We start from the raw sequence: 27,965 nt of genomic DNA, 5'->3' as shown, positions 1-27,965 counted from the left end.
GCTCATGGTGGTCTTTAAAGCTTTTCTGCATTTTTCTCTAGGACTCTGGGATCAGACAGCCCACAACAGCCCCCCGCCCGTTGGAACCGGTGCTCGGGGCTTGTTGGGACCCGGTTGTGCAGGAGAGGTGGAGGATCACGGTGACAGGGGATCGCGGCGAACCCCCCGCCTTGTGCAACACATCTTCTATTCTGCGGTAAAGATGGCGGCGTCAGAGGGGGCGCGTAGCGGCCGGACAACGGCAAAACGATTCTGAAAAGCTCCGGATTTGACCGAATCTCGCTCGTCGGCTACCGTCAGTATCTGCTCGGATACCGTCTGGGTCACCGCGGTAGGGATAATCGCTGTCACACGCCGGGGTTGCGATTTTATTGTTAAAGGCAGGGTGGGTGGGTTTCACTGATAGCTGCTAACGTTAGCTAACAGGCTAGCCAAGCGAGCTAGTTAACGTTAGCTCTGTGAAGAAGAGCGGGGAGGGGATTGAGGAAGACTATTCGGGCCAGGCCGCTCCAGCTTGGGGGAATGTGAACCAGAGGTGCGCTGGGGGGTTTGCTCGCTTCGTCCCAAACGTCCTTACGCCAAACTAGCGGGATGGGGCAGCAGGTAGGCCGCGTCGGTGAGGGCACATCGACCGGACTCCAGCCACCACAGCCCCACGCGTCCCAACCGCACCAAGGGAAGGGGAACCGGGGGAGCGGCGCCGGGAGGAGACCCCGAGAACCCGGCAGTAGCACCGGGACACCGCCAGGCAGGACTGCTGCAGTCAACGTGCCCGACCCAGGGATCAATATATTCACGCAGCATTCAGGTAACGAGAGAACCACGTTAATTAAAAAGATGTGTGTGACGATTAAGAAGTCCCTTTACTACTTTGATATGTGTTTGCTGCTGATTAGCGTTTGCTAGCCGAGTCCATGCTAGTTTGACAACGACGCGTTAGCGGAAATAGCCATACCAACCAACATTAGCTTTCCATGTCCCATCCATTTTATTGTGTGTGTGAGTGTTTGTTAATTTGTCCATTGTCTGAGTATGCAGGGGCCGTTTATTCAGAAGATCGATTACCGATTTGCTCAGATTTGGCACCGATAAACCAGTATGCTGGAGCAAATGTATGTGCTGCATGTGACCTAATGGTCCCCACAGGAAGGGTCAGTGCTTTTGAAAAGAGGAAGAGTCTACTTCTCTCCCTTTCTTATTCCCCGAATAAGGGTCATGCCTCTAGGTTCGCTGGTTATGTTTCCCACTATAGCTCCTCTGTGTGATCCCCGGTTTGGTAAACACTGATTCTTGCCTGCGGAGGTTGAGCAGCAATTCCACCCCATTAACTCACTATAGCAGCCACCACAGGCTCACATTACAATACCTAGTGGTTTTCACATGCTCACTTACATCCTCTGTCTGATAATGTCTACTGTTACAACACTGTCAGCACGATGACTGCACAGTTTGATCCTGTGGGAAAACATCTCTGTGAATTATTGAAGTCACCTTCAGTCATTATGAGACTACAGCCATGCAAACATCAAAGTTTAAAGCTACTCTCATGTGATTATATTTTAATACTCTTACGTCTATCCACTCGGGAAATTCAGGGAGTCTGTTGGGCAACTCGCGCATTACAGGAGTAAACCTGGTAAACTGTCATATAAAGACAGATGTCCACAAAACAGAGGTGTGGCAGTGCCTCCCATCACCCATGTTCCTGCCCCAGAGCTTTGATATTGTTATCTGCTGTGTGAGTCATGGAGCAATAGCCCAGCAGTAACCCCTCCATGCCCTAGATGGCCTTCCTCCTTCCTCCCAGCCCTCTCGCCTCGGGCAGAGTCTCTCAGTGGCTGATCGGAGCCTCCAAGCAATGGGGATGACGGGATGTCTATTAGATGGTGTGCTTGTTATTGTCACTATCCATATCACCTGAATGCATTTTATTCATAAAAGGCTTTCACAGTTTTCCAGCGTGTTTAACGTGGCTATCAAGAAGGCGCCCACACGTGATTTACCCTGTCTTTGTTTCTCTGTGCGTTTGTGACATCCTGTGCTCTGGTTGGTTGTGCACTGTGGTAGGATGCTTGATGTCTGTGTACCTGCGGTCGGTTTTGTTTCTCACTCGGGGATAATCGCTTCGCATATGCTGCATGGATGTAAAACTGCTGGCACGACTTTTCTAGTTTCCACTAATGTCCCAGACCCAACCTCCTCACGCCATTGCAGTGAGCAAGGACACATAGAAGGTGCAAAGCTTTTGGGAATGGAAGACATTTTCAGTTCCTGGCCAGCACTTCTTAAAAGTAACCCTCCCGAGCTTGAAGCGCATACACTGATCTACTAAGTGCAGCACCACCGAGCGTCTGCGCTGCTCTGTTCTCTCCGATGTCGGGGCAGGAGTGGCCTTTTTATAGCAGCCAGGATGCAGTCACATAGCCACTCTGCAGAGAGACTGCTACCCTTCAAAGCACACAATAATAGAACAAAGACTCTTAAGTGAGGAAGCTTGGGACTGTGCACTCAGTCTTCCATTGACTATCAAAGTGCCTTTTTCTTCTGTTCTTCTATTTGTGTGATAATGATGCAGCATTGATTATACACGTCTTTTGTGGATGATGTTCCGACTTGTTCTTTTAAGGGCGCAATGTTGATTATGAGGCAGTGTTCATTAGGGCCAAAAAATATATTTTTAAATAATTTGTTATTTAGTTATGTTTCCATAAACTACTTCGTCATTTAGTTCGTATGTCAATAAAACTTCAATGAATCACAAGTTTTCACACACACGATGTACATATTAAACAAATGGTTTTTAATTACCTGATGGAAAAAACTAATGTTTCTAAGAAAAAGTGTTTATTTGTTAACTACTCTGTTATCTTCTACTAGCCAAGAAAATGGGTCATACCTAGTTCTCATACTATGACTTTTATATATTAATCTAATCTTAATTAAAATGAAAATTGTTGATGACCCCAATGTTGTGGCATCAAAGAATATCAATATTTTTCCAGGAATTGTATCGAGGAAAGAAACTCCAGTGTCGTGCGTTGAAAATGTGCCTGTCGATCTGTTCTCTTGGTACTACTGAATTTGTATATGAAATCATTTTAAATATGAGGTATGAAAGAGGAACTGACGTACCAACACTTTTTTATGATGATTGTGTGGCTTTTTTGCCTTTATTTCAATGGCAACAAGAGAGACAGGAAAGCAAGAAGAGAGAGGGGGGATGACATTCAGCAAAGCGCCGGGCTGGAATCAAGCTCAGGCTGCTGCAGTAAGGACTCAGCTTTGGGTACATGGTGTGCACGCTCAAGCATGTGAGCTACCAGAGTACCTAAGTATCTTATACATTTGACAATCATAATGTAGAGTGAGGTGTATAATTCCAAAATATGTAAGCAAGCAGCTCCTTGAGTGTATAACCATGTATCTGCAGTCATTTATGTCCTGAAACAGTGTTAGGGAGGTGTCTAGATCTGATTTGTTGCTTTGACAATGACTTCATGTGGCCAGGACTTGTCAGGAGGAAGTTGAGATAAGATAAGCTTTATTGATCCCATGCATGCAGGGAAACTAAAGTGCCACAGCAGCAAGAGGAAGTACACCAACAGATGGATAGTAGAGTCAACCAGTGTGACAAGGTGTTGGCAAATCTAATGTAACGTGTGTTTAAATATCTAATCATGTTTCCATAGGAAGAATACCTTCAGAGACTTTCCTGCTGAGAGCTATCAGAGATCAACATGTTGAAGTGGTTTTATTAATCCAGCTTCTTAAGCACTTTATAGCTGACTCGCATACTTGTGCAACTAAGTGATGCCTTCTTGGTATGTAATTGAAAGGTGCCAGTCTATGAAGAATGCGATTTTGTCGGTTGAAGTCATGGCTGTGTGTTGCTGCATGTCTTTCAATGGGTATCATATGTGCACAGGCTTCCACTAGGGTTTCCGTCAGTATGCATGAAATCACTGAGTCATTTCAGAAGGGACAAACAAGAGTCTGGAGGCCTTTGGTGTAAATTGGCTGTTAATTTGCCTGGCCCAGTGGCCTGCGCCTCCCCTTTCCCGTCACATCTCATCCGTCTGTAGTAGTGAATTTTTCAACACGTGGCTCTAGCTCAGGGCTGTCTTTGTCTTTCCCCACTTTAGACAAGGTGACTCAGCTCCTGTCCCCCCCGCTCAGGTGTGCAGCAGTTCCCCTAAGCTCATCACTAATTCAGCATCCCTGTCTCTCCGCAAGCCAGTGTTTACGCCACGAGACACACGGGCCAGCTAGGAAACACTGAGCTAACAAGGACAGACAGGGAGCAGATTGCCTATGTGCTGATTCAAAGGGGAGACAGGCAGCCATCTCTATGCGTATTGGTTGAAATGCAGTACCGGTGGCTGCAACGTATTGATGGTTCCACCCTTTAGCTTTGTCAGGAGTTCAGAGATCTCCGTCTCTGCAGTGAGTTTGTCTGATACACGCTGAAGTGGGGAGACGCCTTTTGAACTGCCACAGTGGGGTGAATTTGCTGAAAATGTGCCTTGTTGATAAAGCAATTGCAAGTTTGCACTTCATATGATTGCTTTTCATAGTTTGTCACTTTCACATGTTTTATATTTTGCCTTCCTGAAGTGAAACCTTTATCTGGCCTGTGAAAAATTAGGGTGGGTCGGCCTGATTGGCGGGTTGACTGTGCAAAGAACCGGCAGCTGCCTTTGACGGCTCTTTCTGCAAAATCAACAAAGCAATCGGCTCATCTATTTTTACTCTAAACAGATCATAGAAATTGGGGCAGATGAGTGGATTTGAATATTTCTTGGCTGCTCACTGATAGTGAATGTAGAGCCAGCCGTACCTAAAGTGCAGAGCTGTTAAAGCTGCCCAGAGGAGAAGGGAGAAGCCTGGATCCAGGATCCAAGGACCTAAGCTGATTTGCATCACGGGTGAAATTAGATTAGAGACAAATCCACTTTTCTCTGGACTCTATGTGCTAAAACCCCCAACAACCAGGATAAGTCACACAACAGCCGCTGCAATATTAGAGAAAATCAAGCTTCAGATTCTTCAGCAGCTATGGGTGAGATTTTAATAGGCTTTAAAAGATAATGTAATATCCTTGAGTAGAGATGATTTGTTGATTTTAAAAAACAAAACTAGCTAGTTAGTCCTAGTGACTGCCATTAACCACTAGGAGGAGCCATGGCCACACCTCCTCTGAGTAGAACTGGATAGAAATTAGGGCAGAACTGATGAGTCCGATTGTCTCAGTGTTGGGAGTGAGTGCAAATGTGTTTGTAGAGGCATGGAGTTTTTCTGTGCAATTCATTTTAACACAATTAAACATGTCTTATGTCTGAAGACTGCATGTACCTTGGTTCTCTCTAATGGATGTGTGTTCAATAATTTATGTCTCTCTGTGCCTTCATCCTCATCCCAAGCCTTCCCTGTATTACAGCTGACTGCTAGGCCTCTCTGTCCTCCAGCCTGATCCTCTATGTTAGACCCAGCTCTGCCTGTCCTGTCTCTGTTGAACCGTGGCTGCTGTACTGGTCACAAATCTGTCAAAGAAGGGTTAAGCCATTACAAATCAGTACAATGCTGATAATGTAATGCCACCGCACTGACAACAATCTTAGGAGATTTATCTTATTTGCATGTAATGATGATTTAAGAAACCGATCAGATGATTACTGAAGATTTTAACATCTTAGAGCTGAGTTTTTAAAGTTTTATTTCCTCCCAAAGTTTTTTGTGTCATGGTGACTGTGTGCCTCTGCATCCAAGCAGCCTTGAGCCTTTGCATCTGCTACCAGTCAACCTTCCGTAGTTCCCAAAACCACAGTCCCAGTTTTTATTCCTTGGCCTCGGCTCTGTGCAGCTTATATCATTAAAGAGTGTGGATTAATCAGAACAGTAAGCGATTGGCTGTGCAGATGGTAAAACCATCCCTGGCAGCTGTCGGCTTAGAAACACCAAATGTTTTCAACTTTGTGGGGAGACTCTCGCAAAATTGTTTTTCGGTAGCTCCTGGTTAAATCACGCTTTCGCTCTTAAGCTGCAATGGTGAAGAAGCAGGGGAGGAAAACTAGATATGGTTTAGGAAAGGGGGACGGTCCCCGTGCCAAGCCTGTTAAGCATTGATTCGCTTCCAGGATCGGTCCTCTGTTGTTGGCATTATCTCTGCTGCTTATCTTCTGGGTTGCAGGCTGGAGACTTGGATGGAAACACACACTTGCGCACGCTTACAGTAAACACCCACACACGCAAGCTCATGCATACACATTCTTCCTCACACTGTCTCCCTTTCTGTCTATCCTCGTCAGTGAAGTTGTAATGTGCTGCAGTTCTTTATGAGGATTATCCAGCACGTCCTACTCCTGCAGTGTAATCGCCCACCAGCTGACCAGTCAGTCAGAAAACATTAATCAGGACACCCTGAGGCACTGCTGTCCTCAAGTTTCCCCTCGGATGATGAAGTGATTATTCTGAGAGGAGATGACTAAGAGTAGTTGATTTTTACAGGACTTTTTGTGATTTGCTCGATGACAGATTACAGGTTACTTTTCAGGTTCCTGTTGGTGCTGGAAGTCCTTGAAAATGCATCAGTTTTATGGTTGTGTTAAGGTTTGATAGTGCTCAGGTTTTGGATAAAATGCTTGAAATTGTAACTACATTATTTGCATAATAAATTGCTGTGTATTGCGCTCAGCCAAGTTATGTAGGATGCCAAGTCTACTTACAGACGGGGACACGATTTGAAACTTGGGTTACCAACAGTATTTTAACAGAGATCTTAACAGTAGAATAACCATATCAGAGTATGTCACGGTTTCATAGCACGGTATACTCTGCTACACAATAGTCATCATTCACAATGACTTTGGGTTCAACAAAGGCTTTATTATATTAACACAACATTTTTTGTCCCGGCAGACATGAAACTTGATATAAATTCAAAATATGTGTTTTTAATAACACTTACATGCAATTGCAATAGCAATAGCAATTACATTTTGTAGATAAGCAAATGTTGAGGTGAGTTTTTCCTTTAATGTGTCACTCTTCAGATCACTATCACAAAACATAATTTGGACTGTTTATAGCACAACACTATCTTTCATCCTGCTGCTCCACCACATTATTGTGACATTATTTGACTGATACAGTTAAGATGTTGAATTTGTGATCGTATTTGTAAGATAAGTAGAGAAACCATTTAAGTTAGGTGTGGCATCATGGCACATACATTGAATGCAGATGCTCTTCAGAGGCATCTCAGCTATCAGACAGAGAGCTCAGTGGAAGTAAAACCTGTCTGGCTGCAGTCAGCTCCCTAAACTGAGTCATTTAATGTAAAGCAGCTTAAACCTACATCCTAACACAGCTTAACCACACCACGCACAGATTAGTTGTTCAGACGTCAAGATTAGCCCTTCGGTTTCTCCTGTAAACCCTCGCTGCGACGAGAGAAGAAAAGCAAGCAGGAAGCAACAAGGAGAGTGTTTTGGAAAAATCGGCTGCGCTAAACACACCTTGGTTGGCAACACAGCCACACACCTCAGTCAGAAATTTTACATCACCCACTGTTACATTGCACGATGAAGTAGACAAGAGCGGGCAGATCTCCTGTGAAGACAGTGCTCCGACATCTACTAGTCATGACGGCTTAAAATTTCCACTGTGATTTTTTAGACTTCTGCTGACCAAAAAAAAAGCTTTCTTTTTGACTTGGGGAATTTTAAGTAGAAAAGCTTGTTAACAATCCAAAGACAAGTTTTTGCTTTTTTTTTTTCCACTTCATCACATCACTTGAACTGAATGATATATTTAAGCACAGGCGCCCTTCACCAAATAGATAAGAGAGCCAGTGTGACTTCAGGTTAACTCCGTATTGTGTGCGTATCGGAATTAGCCTATGAAAATATAGAATTGGCCATTTGCCATATTTGCACAATGAGTGAAGCAGACTAGTGTGGATGAGGCTTTTGTTTCAAGTCGTCATATGCCACTCTCGTCCTCTCTCTGCTGTCACATAAAAGAGCACTTAGCTTTGTTTCCTGCACACCTAAAGGGAAGCACTTAGATCCCATTATTAACCCATAATAAGCCCTGAGAGGGGCAGGGCCGAGTGAGCTGCAGGTTAGGACACCATTCTTCTCCAGTCCAGGATGATCCACTGGCCCTTAGGCTCAGACTGGTGTTTGTCCACTCCCTAATTGGCATTTTTCCATGTACTCAGCAGACATGATGGCCGTGTAGACGGAGCTGAATAGAGAACATTCAAAGGCGTTCCCGGCCACGGCCTTCATGTGAATGTTTAACTACTTAGTCAGGAAGGTTTGCAACACCAGGATGTGTTAAAGGCGAGGGTCTGATTGAGGGAGACAAATGAATGTTCCGGTGTGGCCAAAGGACAAGTGTAAACATGTTGTCTGTTGTTATTAAGTGTATATACTGTGTAACCTCACTCCACTGCTCATGAACTCTTCAGATGTTTCAAACTGAGATATCTGCAAGCACCCGAGTTTTGTTTTCACAATTTACATTTCTAGTCCTCATAAACAAGGGATTATTTTTCTGAGCCAGTCCACACGCACACGCGCATGCACATTTGCGATATGGCATTAATGAGCCTATTGTCCTTTGTCCAGTCCTCATGAACAACAACTGACTCTCCTCTCCACTCAGACATTCTCTATGGACTACCTCTCAAGCTGTAGATGGATTTCTCGTAAATCCTTATCATGACATGTCCCACAAACATGTTAACTTCAGTACAGTTTCAACTAATAATTTTTCTTCAGTTGTTAGGTTTTATCTTGCGTGAGGTAGGATGCCTGGTTTGTACACAAATTAGGACAACGAAGAGATCATTCTGCAAAAAACTCACACATTATACAACATTGTATTTTCCATTAATTAATGGTGGTTTTGAACATTTTTAATACAGAAATATTAAATACTTTATATAAGCTTTTGTTTGATAGGTATCACAGTCCACACTCGGCCTTTGTTGCAGCGCTACATCCTCTATTGTCTCTATGTTTCAAGCTCAATTACTTGACCAGAACTTGGTAGTGTTGATACTTTATTTTCCCTCTTTGAAAACTAGATAGGGCTGCGACTGATGATCATCTTAAAAACTGATTCATCTGTCTCATTATTTCCTGGGTTAATCAAGTGGTGTTTGGCTCGTCTGTGTACTAAATATTCAAAACCAAGGAAAAATTGCCTTCACAATAGCCTCAAACACTAGGAGACCTCTTTAAACATCTTTATTTCTCAAAGATAAGCAACTAATATTGTTTTCAGTATTAATCTGCCAGTTATTTTCATGATGAATCTCTTAGTCGATACTCTGCAATTAATTTTCAACTAATGGACAAAAAGGGGTTGGGTTAAAGGACATCTAATGATGAACAGATTATAAATCCATCAGATAAAGTGTGATAGATTGATTTGGAGCTGTACCAATAAACATGATTTTACTTGAGTCCAAAATTTTCCTTAACTTTGAAGTTACTGGCAGCAGCTGATCATCTCTTACATGTTCCTTCAAATCTCCAGTGGTGATATAATGATATAACATCCGGGTTTGTGTTTATGTAACAACATGATTCATCGATGAAGCACAATGTGGTCTGTGTTAATATCAGAAATGCTGATACTATTTATGCCATACAGTACACCGGATCGCTGTAAACCAGTCTCTCAGGCTGCAGTCCTCCTGTTATTTGTAGAGGTGACTCTCCTGTATTCTTCATCTTTCTGTCTCAAAGTCTGCAGTGGGATCTTATCTGACCCGCGGCGTAGGATTATGTAATGTCTTGTGTACGTGGGTGTCATCTGCGGCATTGTCTCAGGTTTTTGTTCGGGCTTCCTGCAGGGCAGCCAGCCATCCATCTCTGCACCACCACAATCACCATGCGCTTTGCAGAGTTATTTCTGGAAGTCATGCTGCTATGTTTTGTTCTCCAGCAGCTAAAAATACACCCTTACCTCGCTGGTCATGGGCTTCAGACGCGATCTGTATTGTTTTTGATAAGAGTTTGGAAGTGATGTTATTGCGTTGTTTAATATTTTGGCACATGGTAGTGGGCTGGCAAAGTGAAAGCTTTATAGGCACATGGAGGCACACATACAAACAGCTGCGGGGGAAGCAGCAAGGAGATTGATGTGTGGCTCATGGTGTGTGTGTGTGTGTGTGTGTGTGTGTGTGTGTGTGCCGTAGGGCCAGGGTCACCTCTGTCCCAGCTGTCTTAGGGGCTGCAGGCTTGGCGTGCCCCACAGACTTGCAAATACCCTCTCCGCTCTGCTCGACACAAAGAGCCGTAGTTTTCTTCAAAATGCACATGTGCTACACTTCACAGCACACACACTGAGGCACCCGGACGGGCACACGACATACCCCACGCAGAGCAACTGCTCCCTCAGTCAAACCGTTTCAGTTTGAGCTTGGCCAAGTGGAACAGCATCTTGCGTTTTGTCCACTGTTAGAAGGATTTAGAAGCAATTTAAGAAATATGATCAACTTAATGAAACTGGATCTAGTGTTATGAAAACAATTTGATCTAATTAGGTCATTTGATTTGGGGCTTGGAATATTTGACGAAGTGACTGCGCGTCTTACTCTTTGTCTGGGATGTCTGGAATTGAGAGTCCTCAAATCGAGACCTCTGACAAATGGCTTAATATCTCTATTTCATTAAAAACATTCCTGAGAAGAGTGATGTGATACGTAGCTGTGTAAGAGGAGCAGCTCTGACAGTTGGCTCAGCCTGGCTGTAGCAGTTGCAGTCATGCGCGCATGTGCACACACACACGTGCACACACACACACACACAGGAGAAAAGTGTGGGTCAATAGGACTTCCCCCCCCCCCTCCTATCCAAGGAGAACAAGACCAGCCATCTGCTGTTGGCCACAGCGCTGGTCCAGGCCTCACACACTCCCACACCGCACATATACACACACATGCACACATGTCGCATTCAGCTCCACTTTCTTCCATACCATACACCCTGCCCTACCACCACCCCCCCAACCTCTGTATATACATGCCCCCTCCCCTTTACCACACACCTTCCTCGCTCCCTCTCTCTGCCACGTTTTGCCATCCCTTACAGTGCATTAAACCACAGAGAACATCAGTCATGGATGTCTGTGCTCTCCAGATGGACCCCAGGCCACATCAAAGCTAGTTGGGAGTTCCCAGCAGGAGGCTGGTAGTCACTACTGTAACTTCAGAAGTTCAGGTGGTCGGATTCAAGGACGGCGTGGGTAAATACTTTGTCTGGGGGGTCTCCGACTCTCTCGGATTGCTTTGCATACGGCGTTTGTACTCCCACGGTGAAGGAGATGGTTTAGAGAAGTGGCTCGTTCTCTATAGTTTTTTTTTTCTTTGCCAGGAGAATGAACACTTGTGCTTTTCAGTCTCCACCGTCTGAGTGTACATAGACACAGCCGAGCTTTAAACCAACTGTTCGGAGTCGGGATCAAGAAAACCACAGTGTTTCTTTGGATAGCTGACCGGACCTGGGCTGAGGATGTACTGGGAGCTGTGGCTGAGCCAGGTCACGGCCAGCGCTGCGCTACAGTGCATGCTGGTCCAGAACAAAGGTGGGCAGCCCTCGTATGTAGATGTGGACAGACTAGACTATAAAGAGCTAAATTGTTTGGCAAAGGAGACAAATACCGAGTGCTGACTCGAGTGAATCTCTGTGTTCAATCTCTCTGCTTTCGTACGCGTGCATGGCATGTGTCTGCCGCATGGTGCAGACCAACAATGTGAAGTGCTTTATTATTTGATGAAGTTCTGCCAACTTTGTAAGATCAGAACAAAGACAAACTGTTTTCACTCGGTACTTTGGGTTGCATGGATCAGTTGAAGCATTTAACGTGGTTTAATCACCAGTGTCTCAGAATGTTGGGGTGAAAAGCCTGCACCGTTCTCACTGACTGCCTCATTATGGTCCGATGATAAAAAGTTGTCTGGCATCTCACGTTTATCAAGTTTCTGATCTCGGCAGCGAAATTGAAAACCAAATGGGGAAAAAATGTTACCTTCTAAGCTGCTCTGCAGTTGTCACAGTCGGCTGTAGAGTCTTTGTCAATCACAGTCATGCTTTTAGTAATCTTTCCCTTCATCTAACCCATTCTTAACCACCAATTAGTTTGTAAAATGAGCACAATAAAGAAACAGCAGGTAGAAATCTCACTAGAGTTTTGAAATTCTACGAGTGGCACGCAGCATTGACATTATTCTTTTTATTATTTTTTTCCATTCAGTTGGCTGCTTGTCTTCATCTGATCTTGTTATGAATAATGAAACCTGTTCTAATAGTATTAAACTATGTTCACTGTTTCACTGCCAACTGTAATTACAAACACAAAAGCAGTCCACGGTGGTTCAAGGTGAAAGTGCTTGTCATTAAAAGCCCATTATATATTAATTAGAAGAAGGAATCGGTATAACTACTACAGGAGGAGGAACTGTTAACAATTATCTAGTGTCCTTGTTATACTTTAGCCTGAATGTGGAGGTGGTAGCTTTTAGTGATGATAGATGGTGAAACCCACAAGTAAACCTTTATCCTCCTTGCAAGTGCTGTGAGTTGTCCTTTTCTGTTAAAACACTAAATGCTACCCACAATTTTTTTTTATTTTCTTAATCTAAGGCATCAGCATGAACTAGAATTTTTACCAAAAATATTATAATATTTATACAAGTTGCATATTTAAAAGTAATACAGCCAGATCAGCTCTGTTTATGGTGTTGTCCTCATCTGGGGGTTTGTGTGGTGCTTACCCGTTTGCTTCTCTGTATTTTTCTGGGGGGACATACCACTCCTGAAACAGCCGTGGAGTTTAATGCACCTTTGAAGGCTGTTCAATAACTTAATTTCAGTTGTGTGTTTAATTTTAAGGGTCTGGTTTGTTTGGATACAGGGGGAACTATTTCCAGAGATTGAATTTGCCACGTTTCACTGTCTTTCTGGTAGACTGATGCAGACAACAGAAGGGGACAATATAGGTTCTCCTACACCCTCTGAGGTTGAGGAGAGGGGGATTCAGTTGGTTGTAATCTGTAAGCTAGATGCCACTTAATCCTACATATTAGACCTTTAAAGCAAGTAAAAGTAAATTTAAACTTTTCAAGTCTGTTATTTCTCTCAGTGATAGTCTTAAGATTACAGCTGATGCTTCCTATATGCAGAGTTTATAGATTAGGACATCTGACTTTGTTTATGTTTTAAAGTTATCCTGTAAACAAATGAATAATGGATCACTAGGTTAATGCTGAGCAACCACCTTTACCTTATCTTAAAGCAAGAAAAAAACCCTACGTGTTGTTTTCAAACTTGCTTGTATTTGCTGCTTGTTCTGTGTCCCTCGATTTCACCACCCTCCTCTCCCACTCGCTCAGCAGCTGTCCAGACATGCAGTGAGTTTGGCAGCAGCTGTCGAGTGTACTGCGTGTTAGCTACGCATGTACTCGTTCATCATTGTATGTCTGTGGGTGTGCGCAGTGTAGCTATGGTCATCACAGCTTCCCATCCCAGTGCTTTGGCTCCTCCCTCTTGCTCTCTGTATATACACAGGTACAAAAACACTCCCTCATCAGATCTTACCTGGTTTGGGCTAGACACAACAGGCCTCTGTGTGTCTCGTGATAACAGTGCTCTTCAGAGAGTGGATTGGTTAAAGTAATGCTTTTGAGGTGCCTGCAGGCAAGCAGCAGTTTTGAGGAAGAGTGGGCTGCTCTGAGCGGCCGTCCCCTCCACACAGGACACAGGCAGGGGAACCCGCCTGGACAGACAGGTAGACCATGTGTGAAATGGGCTTTTGGGATTATGCTGGATTCAATCTGTAGCATTTGGTTAGAGGACATCAGTCTTACCACTCAGCTCCCCCTGCTACTGGAGCACTGTTTGCCTCAAGACAGGAGAGGAATAGAACATTTTTTGTGATTTGTATCTGCTGAGAGACTTTTAGGCATAAAGCAACTTATTGTAATATGTTATTTTTTTTTAATGTGTCGGAGTGTTTCTGTCTCTTTTCTTGCCACTGTTCACATGTGTGAGTGATGTTGCATCTCAGTCACAATTTTGTTTTCTAGTCTAACAGTGTTTCTTCTCTCTTCCTGCCCTTTGCCCTATCGTCTTCCTCCAGAAGCTCTCCACAGGCCATTCGGCCTGGACTCGGCGGCGCTGACGGAGGCGGTGCGCTGGAGCTCCAAGGAAAACCTGCTGGGGGCGGCCGAGAGCGACCCCAACCTCTTCGTTGCACTTTATGACTTTGTCGCCAGCGGAGACAACACGCTCAGCATCACCAAAGGTAAACAGTGGAGTTGATCACTGTGAATTAATTGCCCAGCTGATCGTGTTTATGTTTGCTTACTGACTCTCAAAAAAACGTTTTAGTCATGTTGTGTGCTGAAACTTGAAAGGCTTGTCCAACGGTACAGTCTTTCCATGTTTCATCACCGAAGCCTGTTTCTTAGCTACGTGATGTTACTCATTTCTCAACCACACCTTCCTAAGCAGCATTGTTGCTGTTTGTTGCAACAGAACTGAGTGATTTTCTTACAGTCATGCCCTGAGGCAGGGACAGTGATTGGCAGCTCAGCTCCTAGAAAAGAATGTTTTATGAGTAAAAGTATAGTTATGTCAGAGGAATGTAGTGTGTCACTGGAGCAGAAACCACCATTATTATGATTTCACCCTGTTGTGACATCAGCAGGTATCTGACCCAGCCTACAGTTTTCTTTGTCACACCCACACGCTCTTTTAAACGTAACTTTGATTCCTTAACAACATTTGTGAGCTAAATGCTTTTATTCTTCATTATCAACAAATCCAGATGTTGAAAAATGCTATTATAGCTGGTCACAATGAAATGTTACTTTAAAGCTTTGCAAACAGCAAGACTAAAATACAACTGATGTCTTTTCAATATTTTCTCACTCTTCTCTCCATTGCAAACAGTCAAGACCTCCTTTCTCTCAACCAGCAGCAGTTAACCGGTCACCCAGCTCTCCCCTGAGTAATGAGCTAAAAATATCTTTATAATATTATCCAGAGACAGCCAGGCTCTTATCCCCAACCCGATCTAAAGCATTAAACGTGGCAGAGTGTGTTAATTATCCATCGTTTTAGGACTTCCACGGCAGCTGCCGGGGATGGAAATGATGTTTAGACCCTGACTCATGGAGTGAATCTGAGATCCCTGCCCACATGCATGCAAGCACATGTGCACTCCCAGGCTCCGCTGCACTTTTCCTCTCCGTCCTGCTCTTTGCTCTGTCACATGGAACCAGCCCAGCATGCCTCTAATGCTGCATTAATATGGAATATGTTCAACTGTAATAATAACAGGTGGATGAGCGCAGCGGGCAGAGGCTGATCACAGAGAGAGGCTTAGCAGGCCCCTGTCTGGGGCTAAGCGTCGTCTCTTCTCCATGCCAGGCCAAACCAGGCTAGACCAGACCGGAGGCCCGCTTCAGGCACACGTTGCTCCCAGTGTGAGGCAGAGAGGCAGTCAGTGTTTCCACTCCCACAAAACTTACAGACACAGAGGAAGACAGACACAGCGGAGACTGATGGATTGGTGGGCTGGATGTGGATAACCATCTCTGTTTAATGTAGTTCTCTGGATAGCTAGCAAAGAGTTTTTCGCTTTAAGAGAAGGTCTGATTTGCGGGCCATGGTTGCTTTTACTGACTAGACTTACTGTTAAATTTCTGCTATTTCTTACAGTTTAAGGCATTATGTGACCCAGTCATGATTCCCTAAATCTGCATCCAAATCAATTCTCGCCCAGTGTGGAAAAAAAGGCGCAGTCACCTCGTTCGTTTGAACAAGGCTGTTCCTGCGGCTCAGTTTGCCAGAAAAGACAGGGTAGTCTGGCAAAAATTAAAACGGAACCTGGCTCAACTTTTGCTGCAGCATGATCAGTCATTCAGTATGGTGCCGCTGTGACCAGTAAAGTACTTGCAACCACACATGCCATATCGGTGGCTTTGTGAGAAACATAGAGAAGAAGAAGAAGGAAAGGAAGATTAGAAAGAAGACCGCCACCACACAGTGTGGACTAGAGAGCCAAACATGTTGTTGCCGATGTGGATGTTTTTTTTACAGTTTAAGAGGAAGACAACACAATTGTTAGGGTTCCGAGAGGAGGGATATAGTCTGCTTAGCTCTACAAATCGGGGTCAATTTGGGATTGACCCCGATTGCCTGCAGAACACTCTTTGCTCCTTTAGGATTTTTTTTCACCCTTGAATCCATTGTCATAACAGCCAGCGAGCAGTGTGTGGAAGAGGCTGGTTTATTATGTAGCCGATCAAAAGCAGTATGTCCCAAACAACACTGCAGCAACCAGCTGCACTCAAAAGTTGGTACAAGTGAACGGTATATGTAGGTCTACGTTAAATAGGAGAAGTTACATCACAGCCAGTATTTCTTGTCAAAGCCAGTTTACAGGAGGGATGTAACCAGAGAGCATTTGGTTGACAGTAGTTGGGAGACTGAGGGCAGATTGTCCGCTAGTTAATCGACCGCAGATGGTGTCATTCTCTCAGACGGATAGAAAAATTAAAAATTGCTAAAATGGATCACTAAATATACATGGTTGCTGTTAATGTACTTAGGTGGATCCTATATGTGTGGGAAACCCTGAACTTTTAGAGATTATTGGTCACAAGAAGCCGATAATAATCAGTTATTGCATTGTTGCTACTGTGATAATGTTTCAAGTTGTGAATTCTTGTCTGGGTATTCTAAACCACTACACAGTGTTTTGGCATCTGATAAGCCTTTAAAAGCATTAATCAGTTTCTTCACTGTGATTAATGTAAGTGTTTCACCAGAATCTGAAGCAACACCACACCAACGCAGCACCTTGCGTTTTTTTGTTGTTTTTTTTTCTTCTCCAGTCTGAACACCCACTAAAGAGTAACATGCCGTGTAGTCATCAGAGTTACTGAAAGAATTCAAGGGGTGAAGGGATTTGTGTGCGAGTCTGAGTGGAGGGAGAGATAAAGACGAGTGTAGACAGGAAGAAAACTTGGTGTCGAAAGGTGTGGTGGAAGTGCAGAGGTAGTTGGACTCGAACTTCTGCTTCCCTCTCTTCCTCTTCCTCCCCTTCATCTTCCCCTTTTTTCTTTTTCCAATCCCCGATCAGTCTGACCACGGCTTCATTTAGTGTTTGTTGCTCTGATTGCTCCCTCTCCCCTCCAGTCTCCAGCACATCAACCCCGCTGCTCCCTCATGTCTTCTGCACTTGCGTCACAGACAGACGGAGACAACAGACCAAGTCGCTACATGCCTGGTTTTGCCTAGCCCTCTATGACAGATATGCCGCTCACCCAACCCTATCATTGTTCCATAGTGTTTGATGTACTTTCAACGAGAGGCACGTCGTATCCATGACTCCTCTCTGCTGTTTATGACCTGTTATTAACAACAAACCCCGTTACCTGATAAGACATTTCGCTTTGTGTTGTGTCTCCCTAAGGAATTTCTAAGAAAACCAAATTAATTTACTCCTGTGATCCGTGTCAGATGCTTTCTCTTTAAGCTCTTGTTTCACTTTTTAATTTAAGACATTTGTTAGTACTGATTAGCTATTATGTCTTTTTTTTTTTAAAGGGCACTTTAGCAAGACACATAGTTGTATTTCCAACCACCAGTCTAAGCTGCCACAGTTGGTCTTACAAGTTTGCCCTCTCATGTCCAGGTGAGAAGCTGCGTGTGCTGGGCTACAACCAGAATGGGGAGTGGAGCGAAGTGCGCTCAAAGAACGGCCAGGGTTGGGTACCATCCAACTACATCACGCCAGTCAACAGTCTGGAGAAGCACAGCTGGTACCACGGGCCCGTGTCACGCAGCGCCGCAGAGTACCTGCTCTCATCCCTCATCAACGGCAGTTTCTTGGTCCGGGAAAGTGAGAGCAGCCCGGGACAGCTGTCAATTTCTCTCCGCTATGAGGGGAGAGTGTACCACTACCGAATCAATACAGGCTCTGATGGAAAGGTAGAGTTTAACAGAGTGGTCAGAGTTCGCCGTAGTTGGTGTTAAGATGTTGATAACATTTCAAAACTGTGTCCCTCTGCTCCCCTCCTCAGGTGTATGTGACATCCGAGAGCCGTTTTGCCACCCTGGCCGAGCTGGTCCACCACCACTCCACTGTAGCAGATGGCCTGGTCACCACCCTGCACTACCCAGCACCCAAATGCAACAAACCCACAGTGTACGGTGTGTCGCCCATCCATGACAAGTGGGAGATGGAGCGCACAGACATCACCATGAAGCACAAGCTGGGTGGAGGCCAGTATGGTGAGGTGTATGTGGGAGTGTGGAAAAAGTACAACCTCACCGTGGCTGTCAAAACACTTAAGGTAAGAAAAAGGCCTCCTATCAAGTTAATTATAGAAGGCTAAATTGTAAGAATAGCATGTTCTTGATAATTATTATTTCTGTACTTTGATCTGTAGTCGTGAGGCATGGGTAAAACAGTGGTGGTAGAGCATCACCTGCAGGTGGACTTTGGTATTACATGTGCTGAACACTTGCGGCCAGTCCTTGTGTCTGTACAACTCACTGATGAAACTTCTCCATCTTCTCTTTTTGAATTTTTTCAATTTTCTATATGACAGGAGGACACCATGGAAGTTGAAGAGTTTCTGAAAGAAGCCGCTGTCATGAAGGAGGTTAAACACCCAAACCTCGTTCAGCTACTAGGTCAGTATTTATAACCAACATTGACTATTTGGCTAATGACCCTTTTTATATGCACATGAACAATATTTATTGCAGTACATTCTGACCTTAGTGTTTGTTGGTAACTGTATTCTGACTGCTGCTTCTCCCACAGGTGTATGCACGCTGGAGCCTCCGTTCTACATCGTGACAGAGTACATGCCACACGGCAACCTGTTGGACTACTTGAGGGATTGTGACAAAGAGGAGGTAAATGCTGTGGTGCTGCTGTACATGGCCACACAGATCTCCTCTGCCATGGAGTACCTGGAGAAGAAGAACTTCATACACAGGTAAGGGAGGATAGTCTAGTTTTCTTCTCCACGAGTTTGTCCACTTCATGTGTCACAGTAGTCTAATTTCTCTTTCCTCCCCACCTCTCTCTCTCTCTCAGGGATCTAGCAGCGAGGAACTGCCTGGTCGGGGAGAATCATGTCGTGAAGGTTGCAGACTTTGGCCTGAGCCGGTTGATGACTGGCGACACCTACACTGCCCACGCTGGGGCCAAGTTCCCCATCAAGTGGACTGCACCAGAGAGCCTTGCATATAACACCTTCTCTATCAAGTCTGATGTGTGGGGTGAGCAATCCATGTGCATACATTCATACTCGGTGTTTTCCCCTCTTGTATTTCTAATATGCTAATGTTTGATACTCAAAAACTATCTTCTTAACAGCATTTGGGGTGCTGCTATGGGAAATTGCCACCTATGGCATGTCTCCATACCCTGGCATTGATCTGTCTCAGGTCTATGACCTCCTGGAGAAAGGTTACCGGATGGAGCAGCCTGAGGGATGTCCACCCAAAGTCTATGAACTCATGAGAGCATGTGAGTAGCAGCTATCTTACCTACCTCTTTACATGAACATAAAGAGAGTTTGACAGCATGTGTTGGAACAAGTTTAGTCTGTCCATATGTCTGTCAGTTCTGTGTCATGTCACAATTTACTGCGTCCTTCGCTTAAAAGTTGCTTTCCACTCACATACAGTACCTTCTTTTAGTGACACGCCTTTTTGTCTGTCTCACTACCAGGCTGGCAGTGGAGCCCTCTGGACCGGCCGTCATTTGCAGAGATCCACCAAGCATTTGAAACGATGTTCCATGACTCCAGCATCTCTGAAGGTACAGTTTGAGAAGCTCAAAACCTGCTTTTATAAAGCTCTTAAAATTGCTGTGCTGATTATGCTGAACAGGCAAACTGAGTCTCATACAGAAGGCTCTTCAGTGAAGCTTCTTTAAGAGGAAGTATATAAATATGGGAAGTAAGATAAGTAAATAAGAGAAGTATAGATGAAAGTGTAAAATTTGAATATTTTTTTCTGCTTTTGGACATTGCAGAGGTGGCTGAGGAGCTCTGTAAGACGGCCTCCTCTGGTCACTGCGGACCACTGCACTCTTTCAGTCACGACATGCCCCTGTTGCCTTCCAAATCTCGCACACTCCACAAGCACACAGAAAACAAGGAGAACATTGAGGGCGGACTCGACGGGCGATCCGACCACGGCTCGCATGGTCACTCAGGTACAGCCTACCTTACTACCAACCAGTCCGCTGCACCACATTATGATTCTGCAGGTATGCCAGAGGATCCACAGAGTACACTGCAGCGCCGCCAAGCCCGGCGTCTGAAGAGAAGAGCCGTCATCTTCCTTTCCAACTGAACACTGCTGCTGGCGTCCGACTGGCACCCGGTCGATCATCTGGTGTTGTTTCGAGGCAGTTCTGCAAGCACAGCCTGACGTAGTCCTCATAAACTGGCCTAGAATTACAACTGTGTCAGCAATTGATACATTTAGGAGCAAGTATTTGATTTCTAAGGTTCAAGGTTCTATTTACGAACAAACATGCAGCAATGAAACTTCAGTCAACCAACACCAATTAAAAGTCATAAAGATAAAAGTAAAACTATAATAGAACACTCTTAACCTAAAGATGTACTCCACAAACGCTAAAATAATCCCTCCACAGCAACAAGAATAGAACTGTAGAAATCCTACAGTGTCACCTGTCATCTTTACCAGATTTTGAAGTACTGAGAGTGACTGTTTCTACATTTAACAGTCCCCTACTGTCCCAACGAACATATGATATTAGTAAACTGAGTTTATATTTATTATATTGATTGAATATTTGAGTACACTGAATATTTATCCTGTCTTTGCTAGTTTCCTAATGCAGGTTACATAAAGCAACAACACTGTAGCACTGACATGAAAGATTTTAGTTTCCTCCAGTTCATGTATCATCTGATTAATGGGGTCGCTTGATGACAAGACTCCCAAATATAAATATATGTATATAAATATAAATATAATAATGATGATAATGATAATAACAATAACAAGTAATAAACTTTATCTCTATAACACCTTTCCAAACCGAAGTTACCAGCTGCTTCAAAGAATACCATATAGTACAAGAAAGACAAATTAAGCAAATCAAATGCAATAATTTTATCGTGGTGAACTAGATGCTTCATGGTGTCATTTTCTGACATATATGTGGAATGTATTTGTTATCTGTGATGGAAGATGCTCATATTCTGTCTTGTCCTATTTGTTACATTGCCATTATTCCCACATCCCACTCATAACACGCCATGTATTCATATTTGCTAACCCAAATATAAAATTTTCCATACTATTGTCTGTTGTTTGTCTTGTCTCGTTTAACTTATTGCTTATTTATTTGTTTTATATTAAAAATAAAATTGTTATATTTATGTGATTTACCTGATGTGTAAATAAGACTGTCTGTCTTTGTCTTGGTCTAACTTCTTTTCACCTCTTCTGCCACTGTGGCCATTTTGTTTACTTCCACGAACACAACTTACTTCCAATAAAGTGAAGAATAGCTTTCAATAAGTTATGCATCCAATAAATCGAATAAAGAGTCATGTGAACTTATCATAAAGCACAAAACCAAATTCTCAAAAACATCAAGTGTACATGTGATATGCCCGTGATTGTGGTTGTTCGTATACATTCATTTTTACATCCAGATACTACTGATTTAGAGAGACCAATGACCAAGTAAGACATACTGCGTGAGTGAATTGTCCTTATTCATTGACTCAAGGTTAGAGAAAATGATGCATCACTCATTATTGATTTAACAGCAAGCCCAATGTGAAAAATTATAATTGCACAACAGTCCTCCTAGTAACAGGGGTTGGGCAGTTTCTGTTTGGCATGTTTTACCATTAAGTGCATTCATCATCAGGTTTTTTACAAGGGTAGCTTATAAATCATTGAATTGGTATGTGCACACTCATAACTGGCGGAGCCTCAAAGCGCTCCATCCCTTTTTCTGAAAAGCCTTTTCCTTACTCATGAGTCCCCAAGGAGGAAAAACCAGCTTTAAGATGGAGTCGATCTTATCACGACAGCAAACCTGTCTGTTACAATGAGTGATGTTAATGTATAGGCATACTGAGAAACTAAAAGGCTTGAGGGCAGTATTTTTTATTAGATATTAAGCAGCCTTAAACAAAGATAGATGTTTCCCTTCTGGCTTCAGCCCAGTTCTGTTGTTTGGTTTTAATCTGGCCCTCTCTTCTCTTTCTAGGCTGGGCTTCTACGCTGTTTGGGGGGGACGGTCGCTCAGGTTCCCCGGCTCTACCCAGAAAACAGCAGCCACGAGATAAATCTCCTGCTGGCCTTCTGGAGGATGCACAGGACATGGGCACATTTACACGAGATCGCAAGACTGGCTTCTTTAGCTCCTTCATAAAGAAAAAGTCGTCCTCGTCGTCCTCCTCGCCATCCTCCCAGCTCCAGCAGAACCTCCCGACGCCACCCAAGAGGAGCAGTTCCTTCCGGGAGATGGAAACACAGCCTCACAAGAAATACGAGCCGACGGCAGATTTCAGCGCTCCTCCTCCCCTACCCCAGTCGGACAGTCTCGGTGGCTTCTCTGCCTCTCCCTCTCACACCCACGGGGAACCCACCCAGGGTCAGTCACGCTGCTGTGGGGCTGCTTTTGGACAAAAGCCCTCTGGCGGGGGCCTTGGCTCTCAATTGACGAGTGGCAGCAGTTGGAGTGGGTTGGCTGGTTTTTTCACGCCCAGACTCATCAAAAAGACTCTGGGGCTACGGACAGGAAAGACAGCCTCTTCAGACGATGGTGGAAGTATAGCTGGAGGGCCTAAGCCCTTTCCTCGGTCCAATTCTACCTCCTCCATGTCTGCTGGGCTGCCTGACCTGGAGCGCATGGCGCTGACTTTACCCAGGAACCGTAGTGCAAAGCCCCCTCTCGAGAGGACTGCTTCCACAACCTCCCAGCCAGAGAACGGGGCTGCACGGCCCTCAGAAACTCTGTTGCGGAGGATGGATGAGGGGACTGCACAGATCAGGGAAAGGCCCAAAGCCAAGCTACTACCCCGGGGCACTGCTGTCGGGGTGAGGGCACCAGGGGTTGGGGGGGAGGTCGGGGAATCAGACAGTCTGTCTCGGGTCAGGGAGGGTAGAGAAGAGAATGCGGGAGGACTGGACAGGCAGCAGAGTTGGCCATCTCCCTCTAAGACCTCGAGTTCTAGTGCGTCATCAGCTGCAGCAGGTGCGCCGACTCACAACCACAAAGTTCCGGTCCTGATCTCCCCCACGCTGAAGCACAGCCCAGCTGACGTGCATCTGGTGGGCTTAGACTCTCAGGGGAACCGCTTCAAACTGCTGTCTGAGCACCAAGCAGACCGGGACCGGCCACGACTTGTCAAACCCAAGTGTGCTCCTCCTCCTCCTCCTACTCTGCGGAGCCTGCAACACTCCTACAGCGGCGACGGTGAGGAGCAGGTAGGAGGAGCACCTGTGGAGGTAAATGGAGACACGTTGAAAGGTCACAGGTCAGGGCGAACGTCAGGAGGAGCGACGACGGGCAGACCGTCAGTGCCACCACCACAAGTGCCTCCTGCATCTTCCTCCTCCTTTTCCTCGTCATGCTCCACCACCACCAACACGACTCCCACCAAAATGGCCAACGGAGCCACCACCACTGCCTCCTCCTCACACACAGCCGGCTCCAAAGTGGCACTTCGGCGGACCAGGCAGCAAGCGGAGAGGGTGCCCCTGGAGCGCGTTAGCCGCGAGGCCCTGCTGGAGTGCGCCGAGTGCCTGAGAAGCGCCCTCCATGCCAGCTCCGAAAGCCCTGCCAGCAGCCAGGTGCTGGATGCTGGCCACCAGCTGCTAGACTACTGCTCAGGTTATGTGGACTGCATCCCTCAGATGAGGAACAAATTTGCCTTCCGAGAGGCGGTGGGGAAGCTGGAGCTCAGCCTGCAGGAACTGAGGGCATCGTCATCAGGAGGAGGAGGGCTGAGCAGCATGGGGCCCAACACTGTACTGGACAACCTGCACGGCTGTATTAAAGAGATTAGTGATGTAGTGCAGAGGTAGCCACTGTGACAGCAACTGTCACCTCTTACTACCCGACAGATCGCTTACATTTCCTTTATGTTTCCGGATCTATTGACAGCTTTTTGGGGGGCGAAATGAGAAGAATCTCTTTAAGTACCTCAGAGAAATCACTACAAAAATGTAATCCTTTTATTGTTTACAAACAACCGTTTCATAAAATGCCAGTGTGGACACTAATTTTGCTCTGACCTGTACATATTGAGAAATGTTTATACCAAGCTAAATGTGGTTTAAGTCACACCATGAAATGTTTTGCCCACATCTCCACCGGGCCCCGATAAAGGCCTCGTTGTTAAATGAATGTCGAGTGCATCAGCTGTGTGTAGCCAGGCCAGAGAGTAGGTCTACTCTCACTCTGCTTATCTGTCAGTCTGCCACATACTGAGCGAGCGTGGTGGTGGTGGTGGTTGTGCCCAGCCTTACTGAGAAGACTAGACAACTGTTTTCACTGACTAAGCTCATACAGTGTTTCATGAATGTGTGAATCATCATCAGTTTGGTGTTTCACAGGAGAGTATTTTGCTCAGTTTCTGGAGAACTGAGTGACCATAAGCCATTTTTAAAAAAGCCATTGTATTCTGAAGCATTGAAAAACAACGTGGATTTAAACATGATTCAAGGTTTTGGGGTCTCAATTTCAAACTTTTATTTTGTGTGCAGGTGTTTTTTTTGTTTACTTTCATTTCATTTCATAGATTGCAACTGACATTATTTGTAAAGGTCCCATATTATGCTCATTTTTCAGGGTCAAACTTTTATTTTCATTATCTACTCAATGTTTACATGCTGCTACTGCTGCAGCGCCTCAATTCACCCTCTGTTTGAACATTTCAGTCTCTTTAAGGTCTGCCAAGAAGCCCAGTCTGCTCTGATTGGTCAGCTCTCACAAGCCTGAGCAGTCACCACACACTGTGTGTTCCCATCAGCTCTGCCAGTGTTTTTACAACCACAGCTGAACTTGGGGCATGGCTGAGGGCACAGTTTCTAATATAATGCATTTCTCTCTTGATTGAGTATTTTGATACTATTATCAAAATAAAAACCATTGAACTCTCACTGTCTATAATATGGGACCTTTAAGTAAATGGACAAATGTGATTTTTAAAAAACCTCCCTAAAACTGCAGGTATCAGGTTAAAGCCTTGTGTTTGAGAGTTACCTTTACAGAATAATCACCAGTTCTGACGCTGACATTCCCACTTGTCTGCACAAGGTGCGACAGTTGAGAACGACTAAAGGGATCACTTACGTCATAGAAGGTTTTGTGCTTTTGACGAGCGTGTAAATAAGCTCAAGAGAAATGTTCATTTTTAGGTTTCATCAATACCAAATACAGGCTTATCAAATCTTTAAAAAAAGAAAGAAATTAAGATTGATTTGAATCTGTTTTGTTCAGTCCCTGCGGGGTGTCTCATCATATTCACAGCATTTGTCTTCGCTTCAGTGACGATACTGACACAGACAACACAGTGCCACACAACTGGGGGGGAAAAAAAACCCCAGTCCCCTAAAGCATTTCAATATTTGTGTCCAGTTATCCACGCACACATTTCTTCCTTGTATGATGCAGCATAGAGAGCAGAGTGAGGAGAGGGAGAGCACAGGGTAGCGCATGAGGAGGTGAATTGGGACAGTATTTCTATAAGTGTCCTTCTGAGTATGGACAGTGCTGGATTCCCTGTAGCCTTGTCGCGGCCTCAGTGCCTCAGAATTTCTTCAATGTATGAACACTGCGAAAACGCAGAGACCTACTTTACACTAATCACACAGTACTGATCTCTCAGCAAACAAACTGCAGTATGTCTTCAGCACATGAGCGATTTGTACATTATTTGGTTCAAAGAAAAAAAAAATGCTTTTTAGAATGTCTATGTATGAACTTGAATTTTAAATTATTCCTGTTTTGTTTTATTTTTTTTTATTAAAAGCACAGACCTATTTTGAGAGAAAAAGTTATGTAAATATTTGATTTATTTCATATCCAGGAGACAAAAGATTTATGTGTGGTTACAGCATAAAGAGTAATGTTTTTGACTGAAGAGATGTATTGCAAGACTGAGGCTCATCCACCCAGATCTGAATATCTGCTTTATGAATGTATTATTCTTCCGTTCTGAATCCGGTCGAATGTTCATCTGCATGACTCTTTAATTTCTTAAGGTGCCGTTCTTTTTTTCTTTTTATTTATTATTACAATTCTTTTATTGGCCCATACACACTAAAAAAAAAGTCCAAGAAAGAGCTGCTCGATATTTTTTTTTTTTTTTTGAGCACGAACAAAACTGTGTACAGCGCACACTCAACTCACAGATCTTTTTATTTTCTTTGCTTTGGCTTCACATTTTAATGTACACTGGATAAGGCCTCGGAGACATTGGTTCATTGACAAATGTTGCATAAAAATCAAATCTGTAAACACTGCGGTTCCATAACACTTTCACAATGCCTGTTAATGACACTTGATGGATTTGCCAAGTAAAATTTTTTGTCAACTTGTTTTGTGGTGCGTTTCATATCATCATTTCATGTTTATTGTCTGTCAGTATATGTGTCCAACTTCTTGCCAAACAGGATCCTTTGAGACAAAATGATGATTAATTTAATCACTGTGAGTTTCGAACAACATTAACGGAAAATGCCATATTTTTTTCATGACTCTTGGTGCCTTTGTGTGAGCAAATAATTTACACTATCGTTGCAAGAATTCACTCATATGGCTAGAGCATATCATTAAAAAAAAATCATGTCTTTCTTTTCTTTACCATAATATTGCAGTATCACTACAGCATGCATTTCTATCATCTGGAGAGTAATGGTCTCATGCAGACTTGAAACCAAAAGGTGCACTTTTTATTAAGTTACCAAGGCCATGTATCAGTGGCCTGTTACACACTGCTCATATGTTACTTCTTTAACAAATGACACATATGAGTCTGCTGCTGCTCTGTTGTCTCATAATCTGAGCACATCAAAACTTTTGTCTAAAAAAAAAAAAAAACCTTTATAATTGCCAAGCTCCTGTCTGGCCTCTTTACCCATCAAGTTTTTGTTGATTTGTAGTTGCATCTATCTGGCGCAGGTTTCACTAAAAGCCTTATCAGAGAGGGGGAAAAAAGAGCTCCCTATAACTTCCAAACTGGACTGTTTGAAATAAATAATATATGTAGAAATTAAGTCCAAGATTACAGTGTCAATAAACTGATTTGGTTCCACTGTTGATCTTCAAATCTCATATCTGAACTGATGCTGACCACAAATTTTGTGTTCATTCTCATTATCAGTCGTCTGCATTTTCTTTCTTTATGTTGCCTGCATGTATCCTGTATATCTGTTGTTTTTTCTGTTTTGTTTTTTGTTTTGTTTTTTTACCTTCCTGTCTCCCTGTTTTGGAGAACAGCTCTGGAGAACGTGTGTTACACATCATTATACCAAAGGCCACTTCTTCAGTTGTACGAGTGCAATGTAAAAACAACACACACAATAATGGAATATGTGAATCTAAACAGGGATGAAAAAAAATGGCAGAGATGTTAACATTAACTTTTTTATTGTACAAAATATATATTTTGTGTTTTTTGTTTTGTTTTTTATTTAAAGCTCACGTTATATTACTGTGAAGTTTTGCTTATCAGTGTTAAGCCTATTGTAAATAATAAAGATATTGATGAATACTGTTACACTCTTGGTTTTTTTTATCATCCTCTTAACACTTAAATCAGTTTTAAATGGGGCGCCGCTTAGCTCGGTTGGTAGTGCGTGCAACCCATGTGCCAAGGCTCCGCAGCGGAGCTGGGCTCGACTCCCAGCCCG

General features: G+C 44.0%; 2 protein-coding genes across 4 annotated transcripts in view; both read left to right on the top strand.

Annotated features, from left to right (window-relative positions):
* Nucleotides 1-10,210, top strand: part of si:dkey-21p1.3 (collagen alpha-1(I) chain) — a 39,429-nt gene extending 29,219 nt beyond the window's left edge. Inside the window, exon 63 of the transcript XR_005077577.1 lies at nt 10,171-10,210. The gene's annotated coding sequence lies outside the window, so the exon portion shown is untranslated. The remainder of the gene's footprint in view (nt 1-10,170) is intronic.
* Nucleotides 7-27,832, top strand: abl2 (c-abl oncogene 2, non-receptor tyrosine kinase). 3 transcript variants are annotated; one of them, XM_037113578.1, is made up of 11 exons: nt 7-808; nt 14,158-14,319; nt 17,722-18,017; nt 18,110-18,382; nt 18,641-18,725; nt 18,859-19,036; nt 19,138-19,322; nt 19,420-19,572; nt 19,777-19,866; nt 20,083-20,265; nt 22,312-27,832. In XM_037113578.1, the coding sequence occupies exons 1-11, from the start codon at nt 592-594 to the stop codon at nt 24,132-24,134; spliced, it is 3,645 nt and encodes a 1,214-aa protein (XP_036969473.1). In that variant the 5' UTR covers nt 7-591; the 3' UTR covers nt 24,135-27,832. The 3 variants fall into 3 exon arrangements, with proteins under 3 accessions (XP_036969473.1, XP_036969472.1, XP_036969474.1); XM_037113577.1 differs by having other exon boundaries at nt 8-808; nt 14,155-14,319; XM_037113579.1 differs by lacking the exon at nt 7-808 and adding an exon at nt 13,621-13,803.
* The last annotated feature ends 133 nt before the right edge of the window (nt 27,833-27,965 follow it).

Source organism: Acanthopagrus latus, chromosome 11 (assembly GCF_904848185.1).
Source record: "Acanthopagrus latus isolate v.2019 chromosome 11, fAcaLat1.1, whole genome shotgun sequence".
In the NCBI taxonomy this organism is placed as follows: domain Eukaryota; kingdom Metazoa; phylum Chordata; class Actinopteri; order Spariformes; family Sparidae; genus Acanthopagrus; species Acanthopagrus latus.
The sequence above is the reverse complement of the archived record's forward strand: the minus strand, read 5'-3'. Positions and strand labels throughout refer to the sequence as shown.

Bases quoted from the DNA above. Each gene is read 5' to 3' on its own strand.
- abl2 (XM_037113577.1), top strand. From the start codon at position 592: ATGGGGCAGCAGGTAGGCCGCGTCGGTGAGGGCACATCGACCGGACTC. The intron at 809-14,154 runs GTAACGAGAGAA...GTCTTCCTCCAG, and splicing joins TATATTCACGCAGCATTCAG to AAGCTCTCCACAGGCCATTC. The intron at 19,037-19,137 runs GTAAGGGAGGAT...TCTCTCTCTCAG, and splicing joins AAGAAGAACTTCATACACAG to GGATCTAGCAGCGAGGAACT.